Source organism: Solanum verrucosum, unplaced genomic scaffold (genome assembly GCF_900185275.1).
Source record: "Solanum verrucosum unplaced genomic scaffold, falcon-dt-bn FXZP01000032.1, whole genome shotgun sequence".
NCBI classification, from domain to species: domain Eukaryota; kingdom Viridiplantae; phylum Streptophyta; class Magnoliopsida; order Solanales; family Solanaceae; genus Solanum; species Solanum verrucosum.
Genome location: NW_026020569.1, coordinates 759,345 through 779,504, shown reverse-complemented (window position 1 = coordinate 779,504; position 20,160 = coordinate 759,345). Strand labels below are relative to the sequence as shown.

Below are 20,160 nucleotides of genomic sequence, written 5' to 3'. Positions count from 1 at the left end.
TTAAAAAAAATAAAATTAGTTTGCGACTGATCACACTAACTTTATAATCATATAATATAGTATAACTATAATTCTTTGTTGGATTTTAAAAGAATTTTTTTTAATTGTTAGTACTTTATTTTCGCCTGAAAGAATTTATAAAAGTTAACTTCGATAAGTTAAAATTGTTTAAAAAAATTTAAATAAACAAAATTGTAATCATATCATCTCAACAATGCAAAGTTCAAAAATTCAACAGAACCAAACACTATAATTATTAGATTGAAAGAAAGATGACATTAAAAAAAGTTGTGACAATATGACCTACACACAACTTCTTATTTGTCTTTAATTCAGAAAAAAAAAATCTCAACCTAAGTAACCGAAAATGCTTTCTTAATTTGAAATGAAAACAAAAACTTCAAATTATTCAAGAGGGGATAAAAAAAATGAGCCCGTCTGGCTGTAATCAAGAATAGAATTTCATTTGTTCAAGCCAGTGGCATTCTTAACTGCATCTGCCGCCCCTTGTGCCTTGGCCTGCACTTGTTGCCCCGCCTATATATATCAATCAAATACAACACAAACACATTATTTTCTGGCCTTATCAATAGCTGAAAAACGAAATAAATTTAGTGATGTGTATGTATAATGAGATATCAATGGTCAAACCTCCTGTAATGATTCCTTAGCAGATTGTGCAGCATTGGCAGCCCTGTCCATCATCTGATTACCCTTTTCCTGTCACATAACAATACATATCAAGTGTCATCAGAGGCAAAGCTATATGATCACAATATATAAGACTAGTTCTATTTATGTGAGAATTGTAACACAAACATGCTAAACTTATTGAATCCCTTTTGACTTAAGAAAAGGTTTTAGAGTAGCCACAAAGGTGACTCGACAGTTGCTTTATGTTACACGTTCGAGTCATACATATTAATATGACAATCCTATTTAATTTGCATTACATATATTTTATTAAAATTCACTTATTAAAAATTTCAATTCCGCCAATTATCTATCAGCATGTTAAAGTTGAAATGAATATGCATATGATTATAATTTATCGCACATAGATTACCTGGACTTGGCCCTTGGCTTGGCCAGCTTTGTAGCTTGTGTTCTGGGAGTTATCCATGATTTTCTGATTAAAATTGAGCAAATAATGTTACAAACTTAGAGAAATCAAATTATTCTTGAAAGAACTTGAAATTGTTTGTTGATGTATTGTTTTAGGAAGATTGGGGTATTTATAAATCTTGATACCCATTCAGTGATTGACATTTGTTAATTTTTGTTGAAGGGTAAGACACATTCTAGACCTCAATTATGAGGAAGAAATTGCATAAACTTAGTCTATTATGAGGTTAAAAACACAAAAAAGAAACTTAAGACTCGGAATAAGTTTGTAATTTTTCATCAATACATTTAGAACCATTTATAGTAGTAATAATTAGTATCACTACGTTTGAATTGCATATAAATAAGTTTCAAATACTAAAAGCATTTGTTTGATGGTTATAAATTTATGTTGTGAGAATCATAAAGTATTATTTAACACTCCATTCGTTCCCATTATCCCATATACTCGTAACAATTTTTCTGCATTAGTTAAAATATATGAACTTTGATTAATATATCTTTTAAGATATGAAAAAAAATGTAATTTATAATATTTTTCGTATAGTTTTTTAATATCTAAATTTTAATTTTAGAATATCAAATTAATCTATCTTATTTAGCTTTGAGAATTTAGTCAAATTGACTCTTAAAAAAAATGAAAATTATTTAAAATGGAGAAAATATAAATTATTAACTTACATGTTGATTGTAATAGACGTGTTAACCGTAAGAGAGTGCATTTTGCTCTTTCCATTAGGTGACTAGTGTAAGATATACTAACAAAGCTTTCGACATCTCTATGTCTATATAGATATAATTTTTTTTGTAAAATTATTTTTCTATATGAATATAAAGTATGTTTCTTTAACACTACTAGATTCATTACACAGAAATGTATTTCTATAAAAAAAAATGCATTTCTAACCCTAGATACTCTTCGCTAGTTGAAGACAAAACAAAAAGAATAAAGAAAAGGGAGAAGGGTATATTTTATTTGATTACTTATTAACTTATTTTAGATATTTGTTTTTTTGCAAAAAAAATATATTATTTCCAAAGAATTTGATGTTAATTAAGATAAAAGACCGTAAAAACAAAATATGATGTGTTTGAAAATGAAGAAGAGACAACTAATATAAAATGTAATTTATATTTTCTTTTATTCTATAGAAATTAAAAAAAATTTAAAAGTAATTTGTTCAATCAATCAAACACGTAAATAATAAAAAATATTTTTATCCATACCAAACACAGCCGAAACTCAAAAGCAAAATGTAGGGTATGTTAAAAAATGAGGGGTTAAAGTGTAGCAATTAAAACTTTAGAGGTACGTTTAGTATTTTCTGTTTTTTATTTCCAATACCCTGTCCGTTTGTATCGTCTCTTTCGTCTCCAGTCGCCAAACAAGTAAACTTTATACTTTCAGAGACCTCGCCGCTCCTTGGCGGCTGTAAGAGGCCGCAATTGCTTCCTCCGTTAACTGCTTCGCCGCCTCTATCCAATATTGTAGTTGAATTTAGTGCTCAAATACTTCATCTTCTACTTACACTGTTTTTGGTACGGTTTTTGATTAATATTGACGCACAATTTATACTTGAAATTGTTTTCTAGGCTAAAATATCTGTTTCTGTTTTTTTTTTTTTAAAACATACAAATATATTGTTTCCCCTGTTTGTTGTGTTTTCCATTAACAGAGGTCTCGAGAGGAAGATGGGCGCTAAGGGCTTGGAGAGGAAGCAAAAGAAAAAGAAGAATAAAGATGGAGAATCACAAACAATGAACTCTAACTTTGTTCAAAATGGTATATTATTGTTGCCTCAATGTTTCTCTCTTTAACTGCCCTACTTTTCATTGCAATACACCCCTCTATTTTTTTCTTCCAACTAATAAATCAATCTCAAGTGGCAAAAAGGATACATTTTGAGTTTGAATCTCACTCATATCAGCCCATATGTGTACAAATAGAAAAGGGAACAATTGATACATATTCAGCCATGTCTGTGAAAAAAAATAATCTTGTTTAAGTTTGTTGAGAATTATTCTATTCTTGGCTGTTTTTGCAGAGTTATAGCCACCTTCTAACAGGTTTAACAGTTTAGTGCTTAAATGATCTGTATCTTGTTGTATATGTTGAAAGCATAAATTAATTGCTTTTGATTTTTCATAGCAAACTCCATCAGTAGACGGGCCTTATATTTCAAACAGAGTATTAAACTCATTAAATGTAATGCTTAGCAACCATCTCATCATTAGCAATCCGCGTTCCCTTAGAATTGTCAACTGCCATAATAAGTTAGCTATTATAAGAGCAAGGAGCCAGAAACAGCAAACTGAGAAACATTATGCCAATGCACTGACCATAACAATGAATTATTCCTTGCTCACATCAGTTATTCTTTGGGAGTTATCCATTGCTGTGAAGTTTATCTATTTACTTAATTCAGCTCTTCATATTGATTGAGGTCGTCTTATGGAGAAATAGGTGATTCACTCATTCAGCTGCAATCTGGGCCTATCTCCTTTTAGAGGGGGCTTCTCTTTTCATTTTAATGAATATCTCTCAATGTCTTTTTGTTGGCACTCAAAATACATGAATGTCAATCAAGATAATGTATTTTATGCAAAATTATCAGCACACTTGATACCCCAAAAGGACAATTTTAGATCTAGGGTTCAACATTGTCTATAATATTATAGTTCTACTTTGGCATGGAATAATTGGTGGAGTATTGGGAATAGAGGTGGGGAGAAGGACTGGTGGAAGATCATTCCTGCTTGCATTTGGTGGATAATATGTAAAGAAAGGAATGATAGACATTTTGAAGGCACTAGCAGTTCTATCGAGTAAATTAGGATGAATTGTCTTTAGCTTTTTCTTTTTTTGGTGTAAACAAAATATGTAGGGGGGAGTAGGAGAATTAGTATATTGAATTGGCATGGGGTTTTGGGCACGGGTTTAAGCACCCTTCGATGCTTGTAAAGTTTCCAACTTAGCACCTTTATCTGGGGTGGCTAAGTATTGACGGAATAGAATTGTTACTTGTCTCAAAAAAAGATGTGACAGGAAAGGATCCTGAAAGTTGGGTAAACTGGAAGAAAAATGTGCTTACCAAGATCTTCTGGACTTCTTCACTCAGCCAATACTTCTTACTTTTTCTATATGTTTCCTGAATATAGATGTTGATTGATGCCTTCTTTGTAGAGGAAAATATTCCCAAGGTAACCAAAGAAAAGAAAAGGAAGAAGAAGAACTTGAATATGCAAAATAGAAGAAGCAAAGATGATATAGATGAATGTCATATCGCATATCATAAAGGTAATGAATTGGTAAAGTTAAGTAATAATTTATGTTGAGCATCAATTGTTGGTTTATATGGATGATTTATTTAAGGTTTTTAGCAGATGAATCAAATAATGCAGATGGGGAAAAGAAAAAGAGCAAATCATCAAAGCAGAAGAGGAAAAGTAACACACTTGCTGAAAGTGGTGGAGTTAATCAATCTAATGAAATAGAGGATGAAATTGGTCGAGAAAATACCATATCAAGTGAGCCTGATAATCAGGAGACAAGAAAATCCAAGAGAAAGAAGAGAAAAAGTGACAAGAAAGCTGGCAAAGCTGAAGTTGACGGTGTCCCCAAACGACAAAGAGGTTAGAGAGAAAGATTATTGAGTTGCAATATTTCAGTCTATTATTTCTTGATCATGTATTCAAATTTAAAATATCTAAGGTTTTGAAAAATGTTAAGCAATTGATGTCTCAAAAAAAAAAAAATCTTGTTAGGGGGCAGTCTATAGCACTTGCTAGCATGCCCTTATGTCTATAATCATACAGCATTGAAACTACTGGAAAGTTTCACTTTTGAACACAATGAAGTGAATCCTGATTGCAGTTCCTAAAATATTTATTTCCAGGAAACAGTAAGAAATTCGTACTTTTCCTAGGAAACTATGAATTATTTTAGGAAATCGCGGTAGAAGATATAGACTTTAAACCATATAGTTTAAGACTCTAAATGTTAAAAGGTAGTGACATGACACTTCTATCAATTGAAATGAATTTCATTGCTCCAGTTAAATGCAACATACTTATTGTACAAGCATGTGGTGTCGTAATAACAGTTATACCCAATGGCCATCATGCACTTTGATTTACCGACAGTCTTTTGATGCGTATGATCGTGAAAAAACAACAATTTATGTTTAAGATCTATATTTGAATTTTTTTCCCTTCAATGCTGTCTAATTCCTATAGGCAATTTAAAAGAGACCAATGACATTGTAGAGAAGGATCATCCATTATCAATCGCTAAGGATAATTTTCCAGTGGAGAGAGAACAAGTTGAAGAAGAAGAGATTTATGAACTATCTTCAGGGGATGAGGATTACTCCAACGGAATGAGAAGTATGATCTTCTCTCTCTATATATATATACGAAATACCTGTTACCTTGTTAATTCAAAAAATATAATATTATTTCAAAAAGAAAAAGATAACGATACTTGTTGCTTCTAGTGTTATATTCGTTGTGATTTTGATATGAGATTTGCCTCGTCAAATATTCCAAAGAAACTCGTTCAAATTACTCACAACATATTAATAGTTCTTGCTGTTGAATATTTCTTTTTCTTATTTTGAGACCTGATTAACACATGCCTGGTTTTACTTTAATGTTTGGCCAGTTATTTTCATAGACATGATGAATTGAAATGTTCATTTTTTTTACGGGGATAATATTGGTGTCCAGGCTAGCTCGCACACACCAAAGAAATGATTTTTTTGGATAGACTGCAGTGCGAAATGTTGTATATGAGAACACAAGTATACATTGATAAATAGAAAATTTCCTCTTTTTTTCTGGGTGCAGAATGGGTTGCTGATTATTATCAGAATAGGCCAGGGTTAGATGTGTTGCAAGAAAGGATTGATGAGTTTATAATTGACTACGAGGCGAAAAAGGAACAGGTACATTAGTTTCCAGATTATCATGCCATTTATTGATGTTAATGATCCTTTTTGGAGTATGTGTAAATGCTTGTATGTTGATGAACCTTTTCATATTTGTGGTTGGGAAAAATTCTCATTGTAGTACTTCGTAGGTTATTTTTAATTTTGAAAAAAAACTGCTGGACTTAGTCTTTAAAGAGTTCTCCCCGTATCTCGTGGCCACCCCTCATACTGATGTCATAAAAGTTTGTTTATTTTCCGACAACTAATCATGTTCTTTTTTTGGTCAAACAATAAATATGTATTGAACCAAGTATAGCAAGTACAAGATTAGTTCTTTTGGACTCTCGAACTAGAGCAATAAGAAACTTACTAATCATATTCTTCTAATCATGTTGTATATATTCAAATATTGTTTACCTTTTCATATTTTTCTATTTGGTACATACAGGAAAAGAAAGAAAAAGAAGCCCTTGCTGCTGAAGATGGATGGACTGTTGTTGTACATCACAAAGGCAGGAAAAAGACCACAGATTCTGAAACTGGAATTGCAGTCGGTTCTGTTTCTCAGGCTGCAGTTATGGATAATGTGGCCAAAAAGAAAAATAAAGACGTGGGATTAGATTTCTACCGGTTTCAGAAAAGAGAAGCAAAGAGAAACGGTCTGTTTATTGTATCTTTGCCTTTGTTAATACTTTCTGCCTCCATATGTATCCAATTGACTTTGTTTTCCTCAATTAAAATTTTTCTAAAAGGTAAATTTGAAATCTCGAAAGTTTAAATTTATCTAATCAATCAATCAAAAATGATAAGGTCATAGATAAGTTAGTCAATATAGGATATGCTTGAAAGGGTTGACGTGTTTTTGGTTATTTGTTATATCATTAGTGTAGCAAAATTTTGTGTCATTCATGGTAGATAGCCAAAATGAGCCTCAGATAATCCTGAAACAGCAGTATATTTGATCTCTTGAAAAACGCCTCAAAAAGCAGCTTCAATTTGTTTAAGTTTTAAAGAGTTCACCCCTTTTTTATGGAGAAAGAATTTATTGGAGAGAGAAAAAGAGTTACCTTCACACATGTTTGTTCTTGGAATCTTCTATTTTCAAGATTGAGTTGTCCCAGCACTCTCTTCTTCTTACTTGTGTATATGCAGTGTGTGATGGCGATTGTGAACTTTTCCCTTTTATCATGGAACTGTGGCCCATCTTTCAATTGCATAAAAGTTGGACTGCTTCAGTAGCTTATATTTGTTGGTTTTAAAAGCAATGGTTTCTCTTCTGTAATTATACTTGTAGTTTATGCCCAATAATGTTAAATTTTTCTTGACTAAAGTACATGCCATGCTTTGACAACTATCTATCTTACTAATTGAATTCTCATTGGTTTGACTGCCAATAAATTCCTAGATTGAATTTCAATATGGTTATTTTCTGGTTCTTCTGTTTGTAACTTATCATTGTGGACTTGTGTATTGTGTACAGAGATCATGGTGCTGCAGAGCAAGTTTGAGCAGGATAAGAAGCGGATACAACAGTTGAGGGCTGCAAGGAAGTTTCGACCTTACTGAACGAAGAGAAGTTCTCCATAAGAGAGTTATGGCTGCACAAATTTTACAGAGAACCGGTGTCAAGATTGTTCAGTTCAAATTCTGCTTCCTTGAGAATCGTCTTAGCTAACAACAGAGGGTGATTGATAAGATTATATGATACGCGTGAGATGAGTGAAATGAACTATTGTTCTTGCATGTAGTCCCCAATTTGGTTGTAGTTGAGTAGATGCCAAATCTTTTTTCACTGAAGCTTATGCTTTATGTTTCTAATGGTAGGAATTTCAGTTACAACTCAGATTGATCGTCTGATTCTCTCATAGTTGAATCCCAAGCTTGTTGCCGGGGAAATTAAAGACTTGCATCTTTTCTGTTGTAGCATTCTATGTTCTATTTATCTTAATGACAGTATTTCCTAGAGAGTTTGATCATTAAAGCCTGTGAGTTTCCAGATTCAATAGTATTATGATAATATAGTTGGACATATTGTTTCTCTGTGAGAGAGTTCAGTTTTTGCATAAAGAATAGGGAAGTGGAAATTAGCATATCTTTTTTCTTTTCGACCATATGATATATTTGAATTTTGTATTTTTCGTGGCAAAGTAGTGTGTGCAAACAATGGACAAATTAATAATGGCAAATGCAACCACTTTTAAAGACAGTGATGCACGTTTGTTTTTCGTAACAGACTGCAAACTATATCCTGGTTATACTAATCAATAGAACAAAGAACAACAATGGCTTGTAACTATTATATAAGTACGAAAATAAAATATAATAGTGAAACACATGCTAAAAGAAGTATCAAGGAATACTGAATGTTAACTGAAATAAAGAAAAAACAAATACTAATAATAAAATCAAAGAACCAAGTCGGAAGAAAAGTATTACAATCGATTGAAGCAGAGCAAAGCATAAGTTGTAAAGAGTGTTTAAATACACAACAGAGATTTAGTTCACCGGTATCTGGACGGACCTTCAAATGGAAGATTTATCAAGGGAAAGAAATACGGAAGGTGAATGAATGTTCAAAGAGTTTACACACCAGAAGAACATAAAGAGTAAAAATATATTCAAAATGACAATATTTTATATATAGTCTCCCAAAAGGTTTATTGCAATACACCCAGACAACTGAATATTTAAAAAAACCAAACGTAATAAAGCTATGACTCAACAGAGAGTTTTTTTCATAACCACACCACAGAACTGAATTAAAATACCAAAAACAGATATTACTACTATAGTATAGCTTAGCATACTAAAAAGGAGAATTAGACATATTTCTCATTAATATATCTTCTCAATTTCCTCATCCTCGTTCTCACTCCAACAGTTATTAAGGATTGACCTCGGGGATCCGCAGCTACCACCGCTGCTGAATGTGAGGTACGTAAGCGATCCTCCCTTACCAAGCACTTCAGTGGTCTTTTCTCCAGAGACGTATCCAATAATATCCAGGCCAGACTCGGTGTAAAGTTCCTTCCCGGGAATGTCACAGTGTAATGCCACGGAGAACTCAGCAGGTCCAAAGCAGGACAACACCCTTTCGATCATTGCAGACAAGTCTACAGCTCTGAAATCGTAACCCACTGCTTCAAAACTTGCATAGCTGAAACCATCCTCAGGGGTTATGTGAATTGTGGAGATTGCGGGGCCTTCAACAGCATTCATAGAGTAACCACATGGGTCAAAGTCGAAATCACATATGTTCGATTCTGGAAGAATCTTCTGAATGCCTGAAACTTCAGTCATCTCAGCAGCAGTGCTAGATTGAGTCTTGAAAAATACGGATGCCTTCTTCTTGTTCAAGTTAGTCATGCACATCTCCAGTGTATAAACTGGATTCACATTATTGGCATCGGCAGATTCAGCTGAAGCAGAATAGACATGCCAGTTCTGTTGTTTATCAGCATTGCCCATCACATATGCATTGCTGCCTGCACCAAGCTTGCCGAAATAGGTGTCAAGTACGGCCACTTCTTCGGAGAAGTGGCGATGTGGGTATGGCTGAGCTCCAGGAAAGATGAAACAACCTCGTGTGTACCTCACAGACTTCACTTTCAGGTTAAGTGCATCAGCCAACTTAAGAATGGGCGGGATCGAGAGCAGCAGTTTTGTGGTGCCACAAGTTTTGATTATGATCTTGTAAGCGTAGACAAAGAGGCTGGACTCTGAAAGGACATAAGAGTCGACTTCATCATTAGCCAATGAAGACACTATGGTGCATGCAGCAGGTGTCAGAATTTCATCCAATTGATCTTTGGAGAGGGACCGTAGGCCACATCCAGGGCCATAAGAATTTCCTAACTCGAAAAAGCAAATCTCAAGTCGCTTTTCATAACCTTCAAATCCGATGGCAGAAACCGGCAATTCCATCTTGCTTGAAAGAGTGTGTTCAGGAAGGATAATTTTTTGGAGAGCGTAACGAGGATGAGGGATGAAGAAAAAGAGTTGAGAAGAACAGAATTCTAAATTTAAACTACTTTTTACTGGAACCACCTCTGGTGGTTTATTCTAAATCACGGGAAATCTCAGGATGGCTTGCGAGTGCACTGCATATGAAAAAGACATAATAATAGAGCAAACAGTCAGTATATATAAAAATGAAGATACAAACAACTTGAATGCCATAAGGTAAAGGATAAATAAACTCACGTTGGAGTATGCAGCTGATCTGAATTTCTTGATTCCACCGTTTGGTCGAACGTCTTCAATAGTGTAACCTAGGGGAGCTTCGTAACATAAGGAACTACTACTAGACTTCTTCTTCCCACCTTTAGACTCCATTAGTTCATGGATTCCTACCTGCTTAAAACATTGAAAATAGAGCAGATGGTCAGAATAAATAAGTATTATGGACTTGATTGTTCTATGGATCCCTATGCACAATCAGCAAATAGATCAGCACCTATAAATGAATAAAATAACACCTCAAAGACCAAACAAACACTAATACCTATTTTCTTTAAAACAAGAACAAGAAAGGGCTTCAGTAACATCAAAAGAAAAACCAAATTATTAAAGGGGATGGTCAAAGAATCCATAGAAAACCTATGAAAGTTGACAGGCCGGTGAGTTCGTATCAAGAAACCAATTCTATAAACAATGACAAAGAAGTTGGATGTACACAAAGCAGCGAAAAATTGGGGAAAATAGAACTTTAATCACAACAACGCCATGCATTATCAAAATCAGAAACAACAGAGCAAGAAGATAAATATAAAGCAAGATACGTACAAAAATTGGTGATATGAGAGACCTCCTTAGATGAATTAATGCTTCTTCAACCGAACCCTAGAAAACACAAATCAAAATTCAAAACCATATCTGAAAATTCAAGAAACAAACAAAAATCAATGAAAGAAAAAATAAAATCTTACTGTTTAATTCGATTGACGATGCAAATAGAAGGAGAAGATTTCGAAAGGAAAAAGAGATTTCAGAAGAAAGCTTTGAATTTGTGAATTAATCGGCAAAAGTGGGAAGAGAGAATTATTATTAGGTCTAGAATTTTGTTTCTTCAAGGAACGAAGCACATAATTTTATCAAGGGGTGTTGATCTTATTTATATAGAGCTAGAGCCGAAACGCGTTTAATGAGATATTGACACGTGTAATTTAGAAAAATTTGTGGCCTCTCGTTTTTATCTCGAAAATTGTGACGAATGTGAACCAGAGATATTTCGTGTGGTGAGTAAGAAGCGTGGTGACAACGCAGGACTCGGTACCACCTGTATCTTGCATTCGGACTCTACCACTCACTTCCAAACAACTTTATTATATTTATTTTAATACTATATTATATTAGTGAATAATACTATTATAATTATTTATCATCACTGGCTAGTAAAACTTTATTCAAGTTAAATAAGATTATCTATTTCGTGGGACTCTAAAGACACGTTTAATTTTAATTAGATTTTTGAAGGTTAGTATAGTTATTCAACTTTTGTAGGACGAGTCCAATTTCAATTAGAGTTCTTGAAGACTATACAACTTTAAATCTTAATCAGGTTTATATAAAGAGTTTGTAATAAAGAGTAATATATATTCTTGAAAAAGTATTTAATCTCACAAATTCTTGAAATATTCATAAAAAGATAAAGTTATGATCGAATTCTTCTTGAGAATCAAATAAAGATCAACAAAATAAGAAGGTTTGAATTATATAATTGAAAATGTGATTTATATATAGCGTAATTCATATTTAATGGGATTAAAGTATATATTTTAATTAATTCAAAATTAAATATTATTAGTAAATAGCATAAGAAGTAAAATTAGAATCTATGAATGATTAATAGTAAATAGGTTTGTTCAAATTGGGATTTCAAGTGTCTTAAATTTTCTGTTTTTTAGTGGGCGTTTATCGACCTTTTGAAAATTCTTCTCCTAATGCCTATTTTCTGAGTTACGTGTACGTTTATCATAAGCATCTTCTACCCCTTTCCTTTTTCTTCTCTACCTACCATTCACGAGACTACTTATCTTTCCAGACAATTCTTTTTATACCAAAAAAAAAAAACTGACAATGTTATTGTACTTATTGGCCTCTACCAGATGGCTTCTTCCAAAGACACTCATTTTATTTCATTTTTTAGAACTCCAAGAAATACATCATCTTTCATATGGACATCGGATAAACTCGTTCGTTTGCAAATTATTGGTGTTTATGTATTTTAATATTAACATTAAAATATTAAGTGTATATATTAGTGGGTATAAGTTGATAAAAATGTAGTTATTACTGTGATGTAACTCTTATAACCGCTATTACCATGAACTACCACTAATTTCACCCATTATTCTATCTCATTATACGTTGTAACTTATATAACATTTGGGCTATTCATTTAGCCAATTCACTACTCAGTATCTTTCTATTCATTGTAAGGAAGAATTTTCACCTATAAATGGTGATGTCTTCCTTTGGATTGCTAAGAATATATGAGATACAAAATAAAGAGTGTTATATTGTGTATATTGAGCTAGTGTAGTGAAAGAAATAGTTAAGACAAAAGAAAATATTCTTAGTCTTCAACTATATTCACTATATATAAAAGATAGTATTTATATGTTGAAGGAAGATGTTCTTATGTGGAGCTTTGGACTCTTCAACTAATTCGGAGTTGTTTGAGTTGTACGACGTTGTTGGGCTGTTGTATCCTGGAGGGGACAAGTCAAGAGTGATACTGCTGGATCGGTGTAGATTATACTGCAGTGGGCTTGAATCTCCTTAAAGAGAGCGAAATATTTGTGCCTCATCCTAAAGATTTGTTTATACATTTTTGTTCATTTTATTTCAACTGTAATTTATTATATTTGTGGTATATTACACCAACACAAATTAAACCAGAATTGTAAATTGTATTAGACAAGTTCGTAACGATGAGTTTGACTAAAAATGCATTGATAAGAGGAATTGATTTCTCAACTCTTTTATGGAATACCACTTATTGCACCAACTCAGTCATCCTTGTGGGTGATGTCCATTTTCTTTCTAATTAATATTTTTGAATATATGATGGATAAAAAATTGAGACCATGTGATGATTTCTTTTTAAGGAAAAGGATGATAATATTTTGTTAGTATTAGAGCAGCTAAAGAAAGAAATGAACGAGTGGTATTCGAGTGGAATAAAATTGAAAAAGAGATTGTGACAACTCTAGCAACGGTGTATATAAAGGGATAGAGAATTGTAAGTTTGAAACTTCTATAAAGATGCATGGTCTCTTTTCTAAAGTATTGAAGATTAGATTACACATACAAGCGTGTCATACTAATTGATTAGATTACTTACTTGCTCATCAAGAACAAAAAAAATATGATATATATTTAAATAAGATAACAACCATTGGTTGACTGTACTATCGAACATTTTTAGGCTACTTTCAAAACTATATTTTGATACATCATTAGTCATCTAATTTCTTAAGGCATTTGTTTGGGCTTGGCAAGGGCCCAACTGAATTATTTGGGCTGGTGATCGATATTACTGTCGAGGAACCAGTTAGGCCTAAATTTAGGAGTGGCAAACGAGCGAGTCGAGTCGAATATGAGTCGATCGAAAATGAGTTAAATAAAAAAGAGCAACTTTCACATATAGCAAATATAAAAATCATATTTGTATATTATAGCTACAATTTGAATAATTGCGTTTCATAACAAATTTTTTGTTTGTTATGGAGCTTTTGATTTGTATAATTCGCTACAAATATCCAGTTTTATACAAATTATTCAGTTTATTTATACATTGTAATTTGTATAATAAGATCTATATTTGTATAATTATAAGTGTATATGACGAAAATATATGTATTTGTATTTGTATTTGTATATACACTTTCTCTCGATTTATACAAACACAAACACATTTTATACCGAAATGTATAAAATGGCTAATTGTTTACTGAATCAGATGGGGAAAAATGGGATGTTTACTGCGAATTACAATTAAAATAAACTATGGCTATAACATTTAATTTGAATTAATTGTTTGTTATTTCATACAATTTTTCCAATAAAAAATGGGTAAAATACTCGACTCGACTCATATTTCAAATGGGTAAAAACGAGTTACCCAATGAATAATATGGGTATCCATATTTACCCATATTATTATAGGGATCATGTTAAAAACTTCAAAAGAAAAAAAATACTCTTCAACCTACGCCCCCCATCCCACCCCACCCATCCCCATGAAAAAAATACTTATAACTTTTAAATTTTACTTGCCCACGCCCACCCCCAACTCCAACGCCTCAAAAAATATTATTTTTTTACTACTCTGCCACCCACTCACCCACCCCCCAACCTCAACGCTTAAAAAATAAATTTATTTTTTACTTCTTTGATCACCCCACCACCACTACCACCCACCCCCAACCCCAACGCCTAAAAAATTATTATTTTTTATTTGTTATTTTTAAAAGAAATTGAATTTATTTTTACTACTTTGATCACCCCCCACCACCACTTACCCTCCTCCAGTCAGCCTCAAACCCGACGCCCCCCTCCCCCAATCCCAAAAAAATGTAAGAAAATTTTAAATTTTTTATTTAAAAAGTTTTTAAAAAAAATTATTAAAAAATCTTTTTTACCCCCCCTCCCCCCACACCCCCATCCCAAAAAAAAAAGTGAAATCTTTTTAATTTTTTTTTATTAAAAAACATAAAAAAAATAAAAATTACCACCCCACCCCCCTTCCCCCTATCTTAAAACAAAATTAAAAAGCTTTTTTTACCACCCACCTCTAATCACTTTTTTTTTTAATTTTATGAATGAATAATTTTTACCTATATTACCCATTTAACTATCCACTTTTCAATGGGTAAATATGAGTATTACTCGTTTTTATCCATTTTTTAAATGAGTTGGATACCCAACCCATTTAAAATAGATAAATAGCACAAATTACAGAAATACACACATTTTGTTTCACTTATTTCCATTATACCCTATTACTTTTAAAAATCTCCAAAATCCCTTATTTGTTTAATGTATCCGAGCCAGTATTTAATGTATTCGAGCTATATATTAATGTATCCAAGCTACATATTATGTATCCGAGCTAGTTTTTAATGTAATGTATCAGAGCTTTAATTATTGTATCCGTTTTTTTTTAATCTTTAAGGGATTAATGTAATTAAAAACTTATTAGAGATATATTGTAATTTCATATTTAAATTATAGAATTTATGTAATTTACTCAGATAAATATGAATGAATACCCATATAAATTAGGGGAACTTTCACATATAGCCACTCAAAAATAGTCTAATTACTCTCCATAGTTATAGTTTGATAATTACAATTCGTAGCTACATGTTATATGGAGGAGAGAGGCGAGCGAGACTGGGAGAGAGAGGAGAGAGGCGAGAGAGAGGGGGCAAAGAGTGGAGAAAGGTGAATTGTATATGTATATAAGTTAGATAATTGTATATTATACATATATATTTGTATATATGGCAAGAGAGATTGGGAGAGGGAGGAGAGAGGCGAGCGAGATTGGGAGAGGGAAAAGAGAGGCGAGTGAGATTGGGAGAGGGAGGAGAGAGACGAGAGAGAGATGGCATAGAGGGGGAGAGAGGTGAATTGTATATGTATATATGTTAGATAATTGTATATTATACATATGCAATTGTATATATAGCAAGCGAGATTGGGAGAGGGAGGAGAGAGGCGAGCGAGATTGGGAGAGAGAGGAGAGAGGCGAGCGAGAGAGGGCAGAGAGTGGGGAGAGAGGTGAATTGTATATGTATATAGGTTAGATAATTGTATATTATACATATGTATTTGTATATTCTGACGAATTATACATATACAAAAATGACTAATTATACAAAGTCGAAGTCAGCCCGCGTAATTAATGTATAATGTTAGTCGTGAGTGGTAATTATAGCAAACTATAGCTATGATAAGTAATTATGTAGTATAAATTTGCTTAACCTCGTAATTTTCCTTATAAATTACTCATTTTGCCACTTCTATGCCCAATAGATGATTTAGTCCAAGCCCGTAATAGCTCAACTCTTGAAAATAACAAAAGAGTCCAAGCCCACAATAGCTCAAATCTGTACTCCTGGTCTCTATTAACCTAAAAAATAAAGGGAAAGTTTTCAAAATAACAATATTTTAGCTTTAATTCCTTAGCAACAATTTCATTATTTATTAAAAATATCATTATTTTAGTTTGTTAAGGGATTAGTTATGTATTTATTTTATTTTGATTAATTTGAAAGAATACAAATAATTAATAACAGACTAGAGAAAATCATGGAACAAAAAAATTCAAAAAAGGTTAAAAAGATTTTAAATACAAATTAGTTACGTTTTGAAAAGAGCATAAATAGTCATCTTTCTGTCGAGCGTTTATTTGCTTTCTTCTTAAGAAGATCAAATTTTTTTTTTAAAATAATTTGGTTTGTCTTCCGAATCATTCATCTGATAACTTCTAAAGCTTCTTCAAGTCGAATACGGCATATTTTTTAAACATAATTTTTCAAAATGGACGAATATAAAATTGTCGCATCCAGTGAACAATCGAAAAACAATCAAGTATTTTTTTGATTTTTTTATTTGTTTGGGTGAGATATTCATATATGTCGAGTACAAGAGTTTTTTTTTATTGAATCAGTGAAATCTTTGTATGTATTGGGATTTATAGTTTTTTTCGGACATTTTGTATCCAAATTATGATGTATAACGAATGAAATTGTTTTTTTTTTAGTTTAGTAGCTATTTTTTTCTGTTTGAATGCATACAATAATTTGTATCCCATTAAGTTAATGTAAATCGATCATGAACTATATGTTGAATACAACAATATATGAATACAAAAGTGAGATGAAAATACAAAGTAATAAATACAAAGTAAGATTGAATATAAAGTTGTGAATACAAAAGAAATACTTTCTTCATTTGAAATACAAAGTGACTTTGAAAGGTAAAATACAAACTAATCAATCATGAACTATATGTTGAATACAACAATATATGAATACAAAAGTGAGATGAAAATACAAAGTGAGATTGAATATAAAGTTGTGAATACAAAAGAAATACTTTCTCCATTTGAAATACAAAGTGACTTTGAAAGGTAAAATACAAACTAATCGATCATGAACTATATGTTGAATAAAACAATAAATGAATACAAAAGTGAGATGACAATACAAAGTGAGATTGAATATAAAGTTGTGAATACAAAAGAAATACTTTCTCCATTTGAAATACAAAGTGACTTTGAAAGGTAAAATACAAACTAATCGATCATGAACTATATGTTGAATAAAACAATAAATGAATACAAAAGTGAGATGACAATACAAAGTGAGATTGAATATAAAGTTGTGAATACAAAAGAAATACTCTCTTCATTTGAAATACAAAGTGACTTTGAAAGGTAAAGTAGGCACATAAAATACAAAACTTGTTGGTATACAATTAGATTGGATACAAAACAAAAGAGAAATACAAACTTGTTCACATATAAATTGAGATTGAAATACAGAATGAATACCCAATAAAATACAAAATTGTTAGCATACCGTTAGAATGAATACAAATTAAGAAGGAAATACAAACATGTTGGTATACTAATTGAGATTGAAATACAATGTAAAAACAAAAAATGTGAAACTTTTTGATATATAGATAGAATGAATACAGTCAGCCCAATAAGCTACTCAATTTAAACTATTTTTTTCAGCTATATTCTCCATAACACAAGTTGTAATTCAAACTCTTTTTTCCCGAATAAAGTAAGACTTTTTGTGAGTCATGTTGTATTCTCTTGTCGTAATTCCCACTCTTGTATCTCAACATGTTTGATTAAATGTACAATTCGTCCAAAAAACTGTTACAACCCAACTAATATATTAGGTCCATATAGACTATTACGGAAGCCCAAAGCTACGTTTGAAATATATATTATAAGAACTTATGCCTCAAGTTCACTAGCAGCAAGTAGCCACAAATACACAGAGCAATAACTCCGTAATATGTAAAATATCATAACTATTTGATGAATATCTAAACAAAATCACATAAAAATTGAAAAATTCGACTGTAAATTCGTAATATATAGAATCGGTGATTTAAACATCAAATCAAAATAAATCAAAATAGATAATGGAAACTACCTTGCCAATCGAGAAATCTGCTTGAATTAATAAATAGATATCGTTTAACAATAGAGAAAATTTCTTGATGAACAATAATTGAGCACCTTGAAGAAAGATAATCTTGAAATGTGGAAGGAGGGGAAGAAACGTGAAAGGTGGGGAGGAAACGTGAATGGTGAAGAAGAAGGTTAATGGGTATTGATTTAATTCTATTTTTCTTTTTAAACAGTTATTGGTACATAATTTAGCCCAATATAAGACTCTTTCCATAAATAAAATTAATTTTAAATACTAAAATCTGAATACATATTATTTTATAAAAATATTGTCATTCTGCCATTTTAAATAAATATTTTAAAGTGTTGTTATTTTAACTAATTATGTTAGGTATTATGACTTAATTGCTAATTTTCCCAAAAAGGAAACTTAACTCAAGTTAAAAGGCGGATTCCTATAATGATTTTACGTTAATATATAATAATAACCAATCATGTAATTTTTTACTAAAAATAAAAAATCTCAACAAAAGCTATTGGATTGACATAAATATAATCGTTAACCTATACCTTAGTTAAAAGAAAAGTAGTATATATATATATATATATTTTTGGATGACTCAAGTAAAACAGTATTTAGAATAAATTTGACCGTGAACAAAAATAACGGCTAAGATTTCATATAGTTTTTTCTTTTAAAAATTAAAATATAAACGGCTCTTTCCACGTTTTGGCAGAAGACAATAATGAGTCATTCACTGCCAAACTTTTTAATGCATGTAATTGTGTTGATAATATTTGCTGACTGCTGAGTTTGTGACACATCAGAAATGTGCTAGCTGTTCATGACTCATCTCTTTTATCTAACAAAACATGTTTCTAGACTCGAATTGATGCTTGCCCTAATTATGGTAAGGTAAATTAAGTTTTTTTTTTTCTTTCACAGGAATTGAACCCTTAACGAGTTTAGATAGACAATCAACTGAGCTACTAAGATTTCTTATATAGTTGTATGGCACGTAACTAACTCACTTTAAGTTTAAGTTTGCTTGTTAGGAGTATTTCTTTACAAATGAAACAGTACAAAAAATGATGGAATTTAATTGATAGTTCCTAGATAATTCGTTGCTAAATAATTTATAGCTAATTTAATTTTCGTATAATTTATTATTAATCCATAGCTTAATGAGATTAACATGATCAAAATGTTGTTGGTCGCTAATATGTTATTTACTAATACTGAAAGTTTTATATAAATTCTGATTAAAATACCACCTCGAATATGAAATAGTTGAACATTACTTTATTTGTGAGATTTTATGGCTGAAGCAAATATCAAACTACGTACAAATGAATGTGTTTGGCAGATGTTGAGAAAAAGAGATTTGTTTGGACATGATGATTTGCTGATTCTTTTTCTCTTTTTCTATCTTCTCATCGAGAGGAGTATGATAGGTGAGAGTTGGGTGTTGGGACATGGACAATAAATGAGCTGGAAGCTACTTACTTTTGTCCGATTTGGCCCTACGTTCTCAAATATTCTTGGTAAATTATATTTTGGAGAAGTTTTTGATGAAGTTTCATCATGTGTTTGGCCCCAAATTTTTTCCTAAATATTTGACTATTTCGAAAAAATATGACTTATATCCATAAGTTTTAAAAATTATTAAAAATACACATAAATTTATATTATCATTTTATAATGAATGTGTTTCGTTAAAAATAATTCTATAATACAATTGATAACAAAATAACAATATAGGCAAGACAATACATTAATCACATACTCAAACTTGTCACTAATTCAGTTATAATTATAACTCATTAAACACAAATTGTTCTTTTTTCTAAATTTTATCACTTAAATTAAAACTCAAACTTTTTCGGAGGTGGTAGTAACAAATATTAGTTGGAATTAATAAATAATGGATAATT

The 20,160-nt window shown here is 31.4% G+C and overlaps 3 protein-coding genes across 4 annotated transcripts; 1 reads left to right on the top strand and 2 right to left on the bottom strand.

The window, feature by feature from the left end:
• Window positions 1–420: 420 nt before the first annotated feature.
• LOC125811103 (stress-induced protein KIN2-like) lies at window positions 421–1,187 on the bottom strand. Its single transcript, XM_049490596.1, has 3 exons — window positions 1,067–1,187; window positions 652–720; window positions 421–537 (listed from the first exon to the last, which is right to left on the bottom strand). Exons 1-3 carry the CDS (start codon window positions 1,121–1,123, stop codon window positions 463–465), a joined length of 201 nt encoding a protein of 66 aa, XP_049346553.1. The 5' UTR covers window positions 1,124–1,187; the 3' UTR covers window positions 421–462.
• A 1,280-nt stretch (window positions 1,188–2,467) lies between these two features.
• On the top strand, window positions 2,468–8,037 carry LOC125811132 (uncharacterized). 2 transcript variants are annotated; one of them, XM_049490627.1, is made up of 8 exons: window positions 2,468–2,664; window positions 2,802–2,908; window positions 4,310–4,423; window positions 4,510–4,758; window positions 5,362–5,511; window positions 5,974–6,071; window positions 6,505–6,715; window positions 7,537–8,037. In XM_049490627.1, exons 2-8 carry the CDS (start codon window positions 2,818–2,820, stop codon window positions 7,620–7,622), a joined length of 999 nt encoding a protein of 332 aa, XP_049346584.1. In that variant the 5' UTR covers window positions 2,468–2,664; window positions 2,802–2,817; the 3' UTR covers window positions 7,623–8,037. The 2 variants fall into 2 exon arrangements, with proteins under 2 accessions (XP_049346584.1, XP_049346585.1); XM_049490628.1 differs by having other exon boundaries at window positions 2,497–2,664; window positions 4,528–4,758.
• A 634-nt stretch (window positions 8,038–8,671) lies between these two features.
• Window positions 8,672–11,142, bottom strand: LOC125810677 (S-adenosylmethionine decarboxylase proenzyme-like). The gene is made up of 4 exons (XM_049490145.1): window positions 10,985–11,142; window positions 10,842–10,898; window positions 10,260–10,409; window positions 8,672–10,156 (listed from the first exon to the last, which is right to left on the bottom strand). The coding sequence occupies exon 4, from the start codon at window positions 9,978–9,980 to the stop codon at window positions 8,892–8,894; it is 1,089 nt and encodes a 362-aa protein (XP_049346102.1). The 5' UTR covers window positions 9,981–10,156; window positions 10,260–10,409; window positions 10,842–10,898; window positions 10,985–11,142; the 3' UTR covers window positions 8,672–8,891.
• Window positions 11,143–20,160: the final 9,018 nt, after the last annotated feature.

Bases quoted from the DNA above. Each gene is read 5' to 3' on its own strand.
- LOC125811132 (XM_049490627.1), top strand. From the start codon at position 2,818: ATGGGCGCTAAGGGCTTGGAGAGGAAGCAAAAGAAAAAGAAGAATAAA. The intron at 2,909-4,309 runs GTATATTATTGT...CCTTCTTTGTAG, and splicing joins CTCTAACTTTGTTCAAAATG to AGGAAAATATTCCCAAGGTA. The intron at 6,072-6,504 runs GTACATTAGTTT...TGGTACATACAG, and splicing joins ACGAGGCGAAAAAGGAACAG to GAAAAGAAAGAAAAAGAAGC.
- LOC125810677 (XM_049490145.1), bottom strand. From the start codon at position 9,980: ATGGAATTGCCGGTTTCTGCCATCGGATTTGAAGGTTATGAAAAGCGA.
- LOC125811103 (XM_049490596.1), bottom strand. From the start codon at position 1,123: ATGGATAACTCCCAGAACACAAGCTACAAAGCTGGCCAAGCCAAGGGC. The intron at 721-1,066 runs GTAATCTATGTG...GTTATGTGACAG, and splicing joins AAGCCAAGGGCCAAGTCCAG to GAAAAGGGTAATCAGATGAT. The intron at 538-651 runs GTTTGACCATTG...TGATATATATAG, and splicing joins CTAAGGAATCATTACAGGAG to GCGGGGCAACAAGTGCAGGC.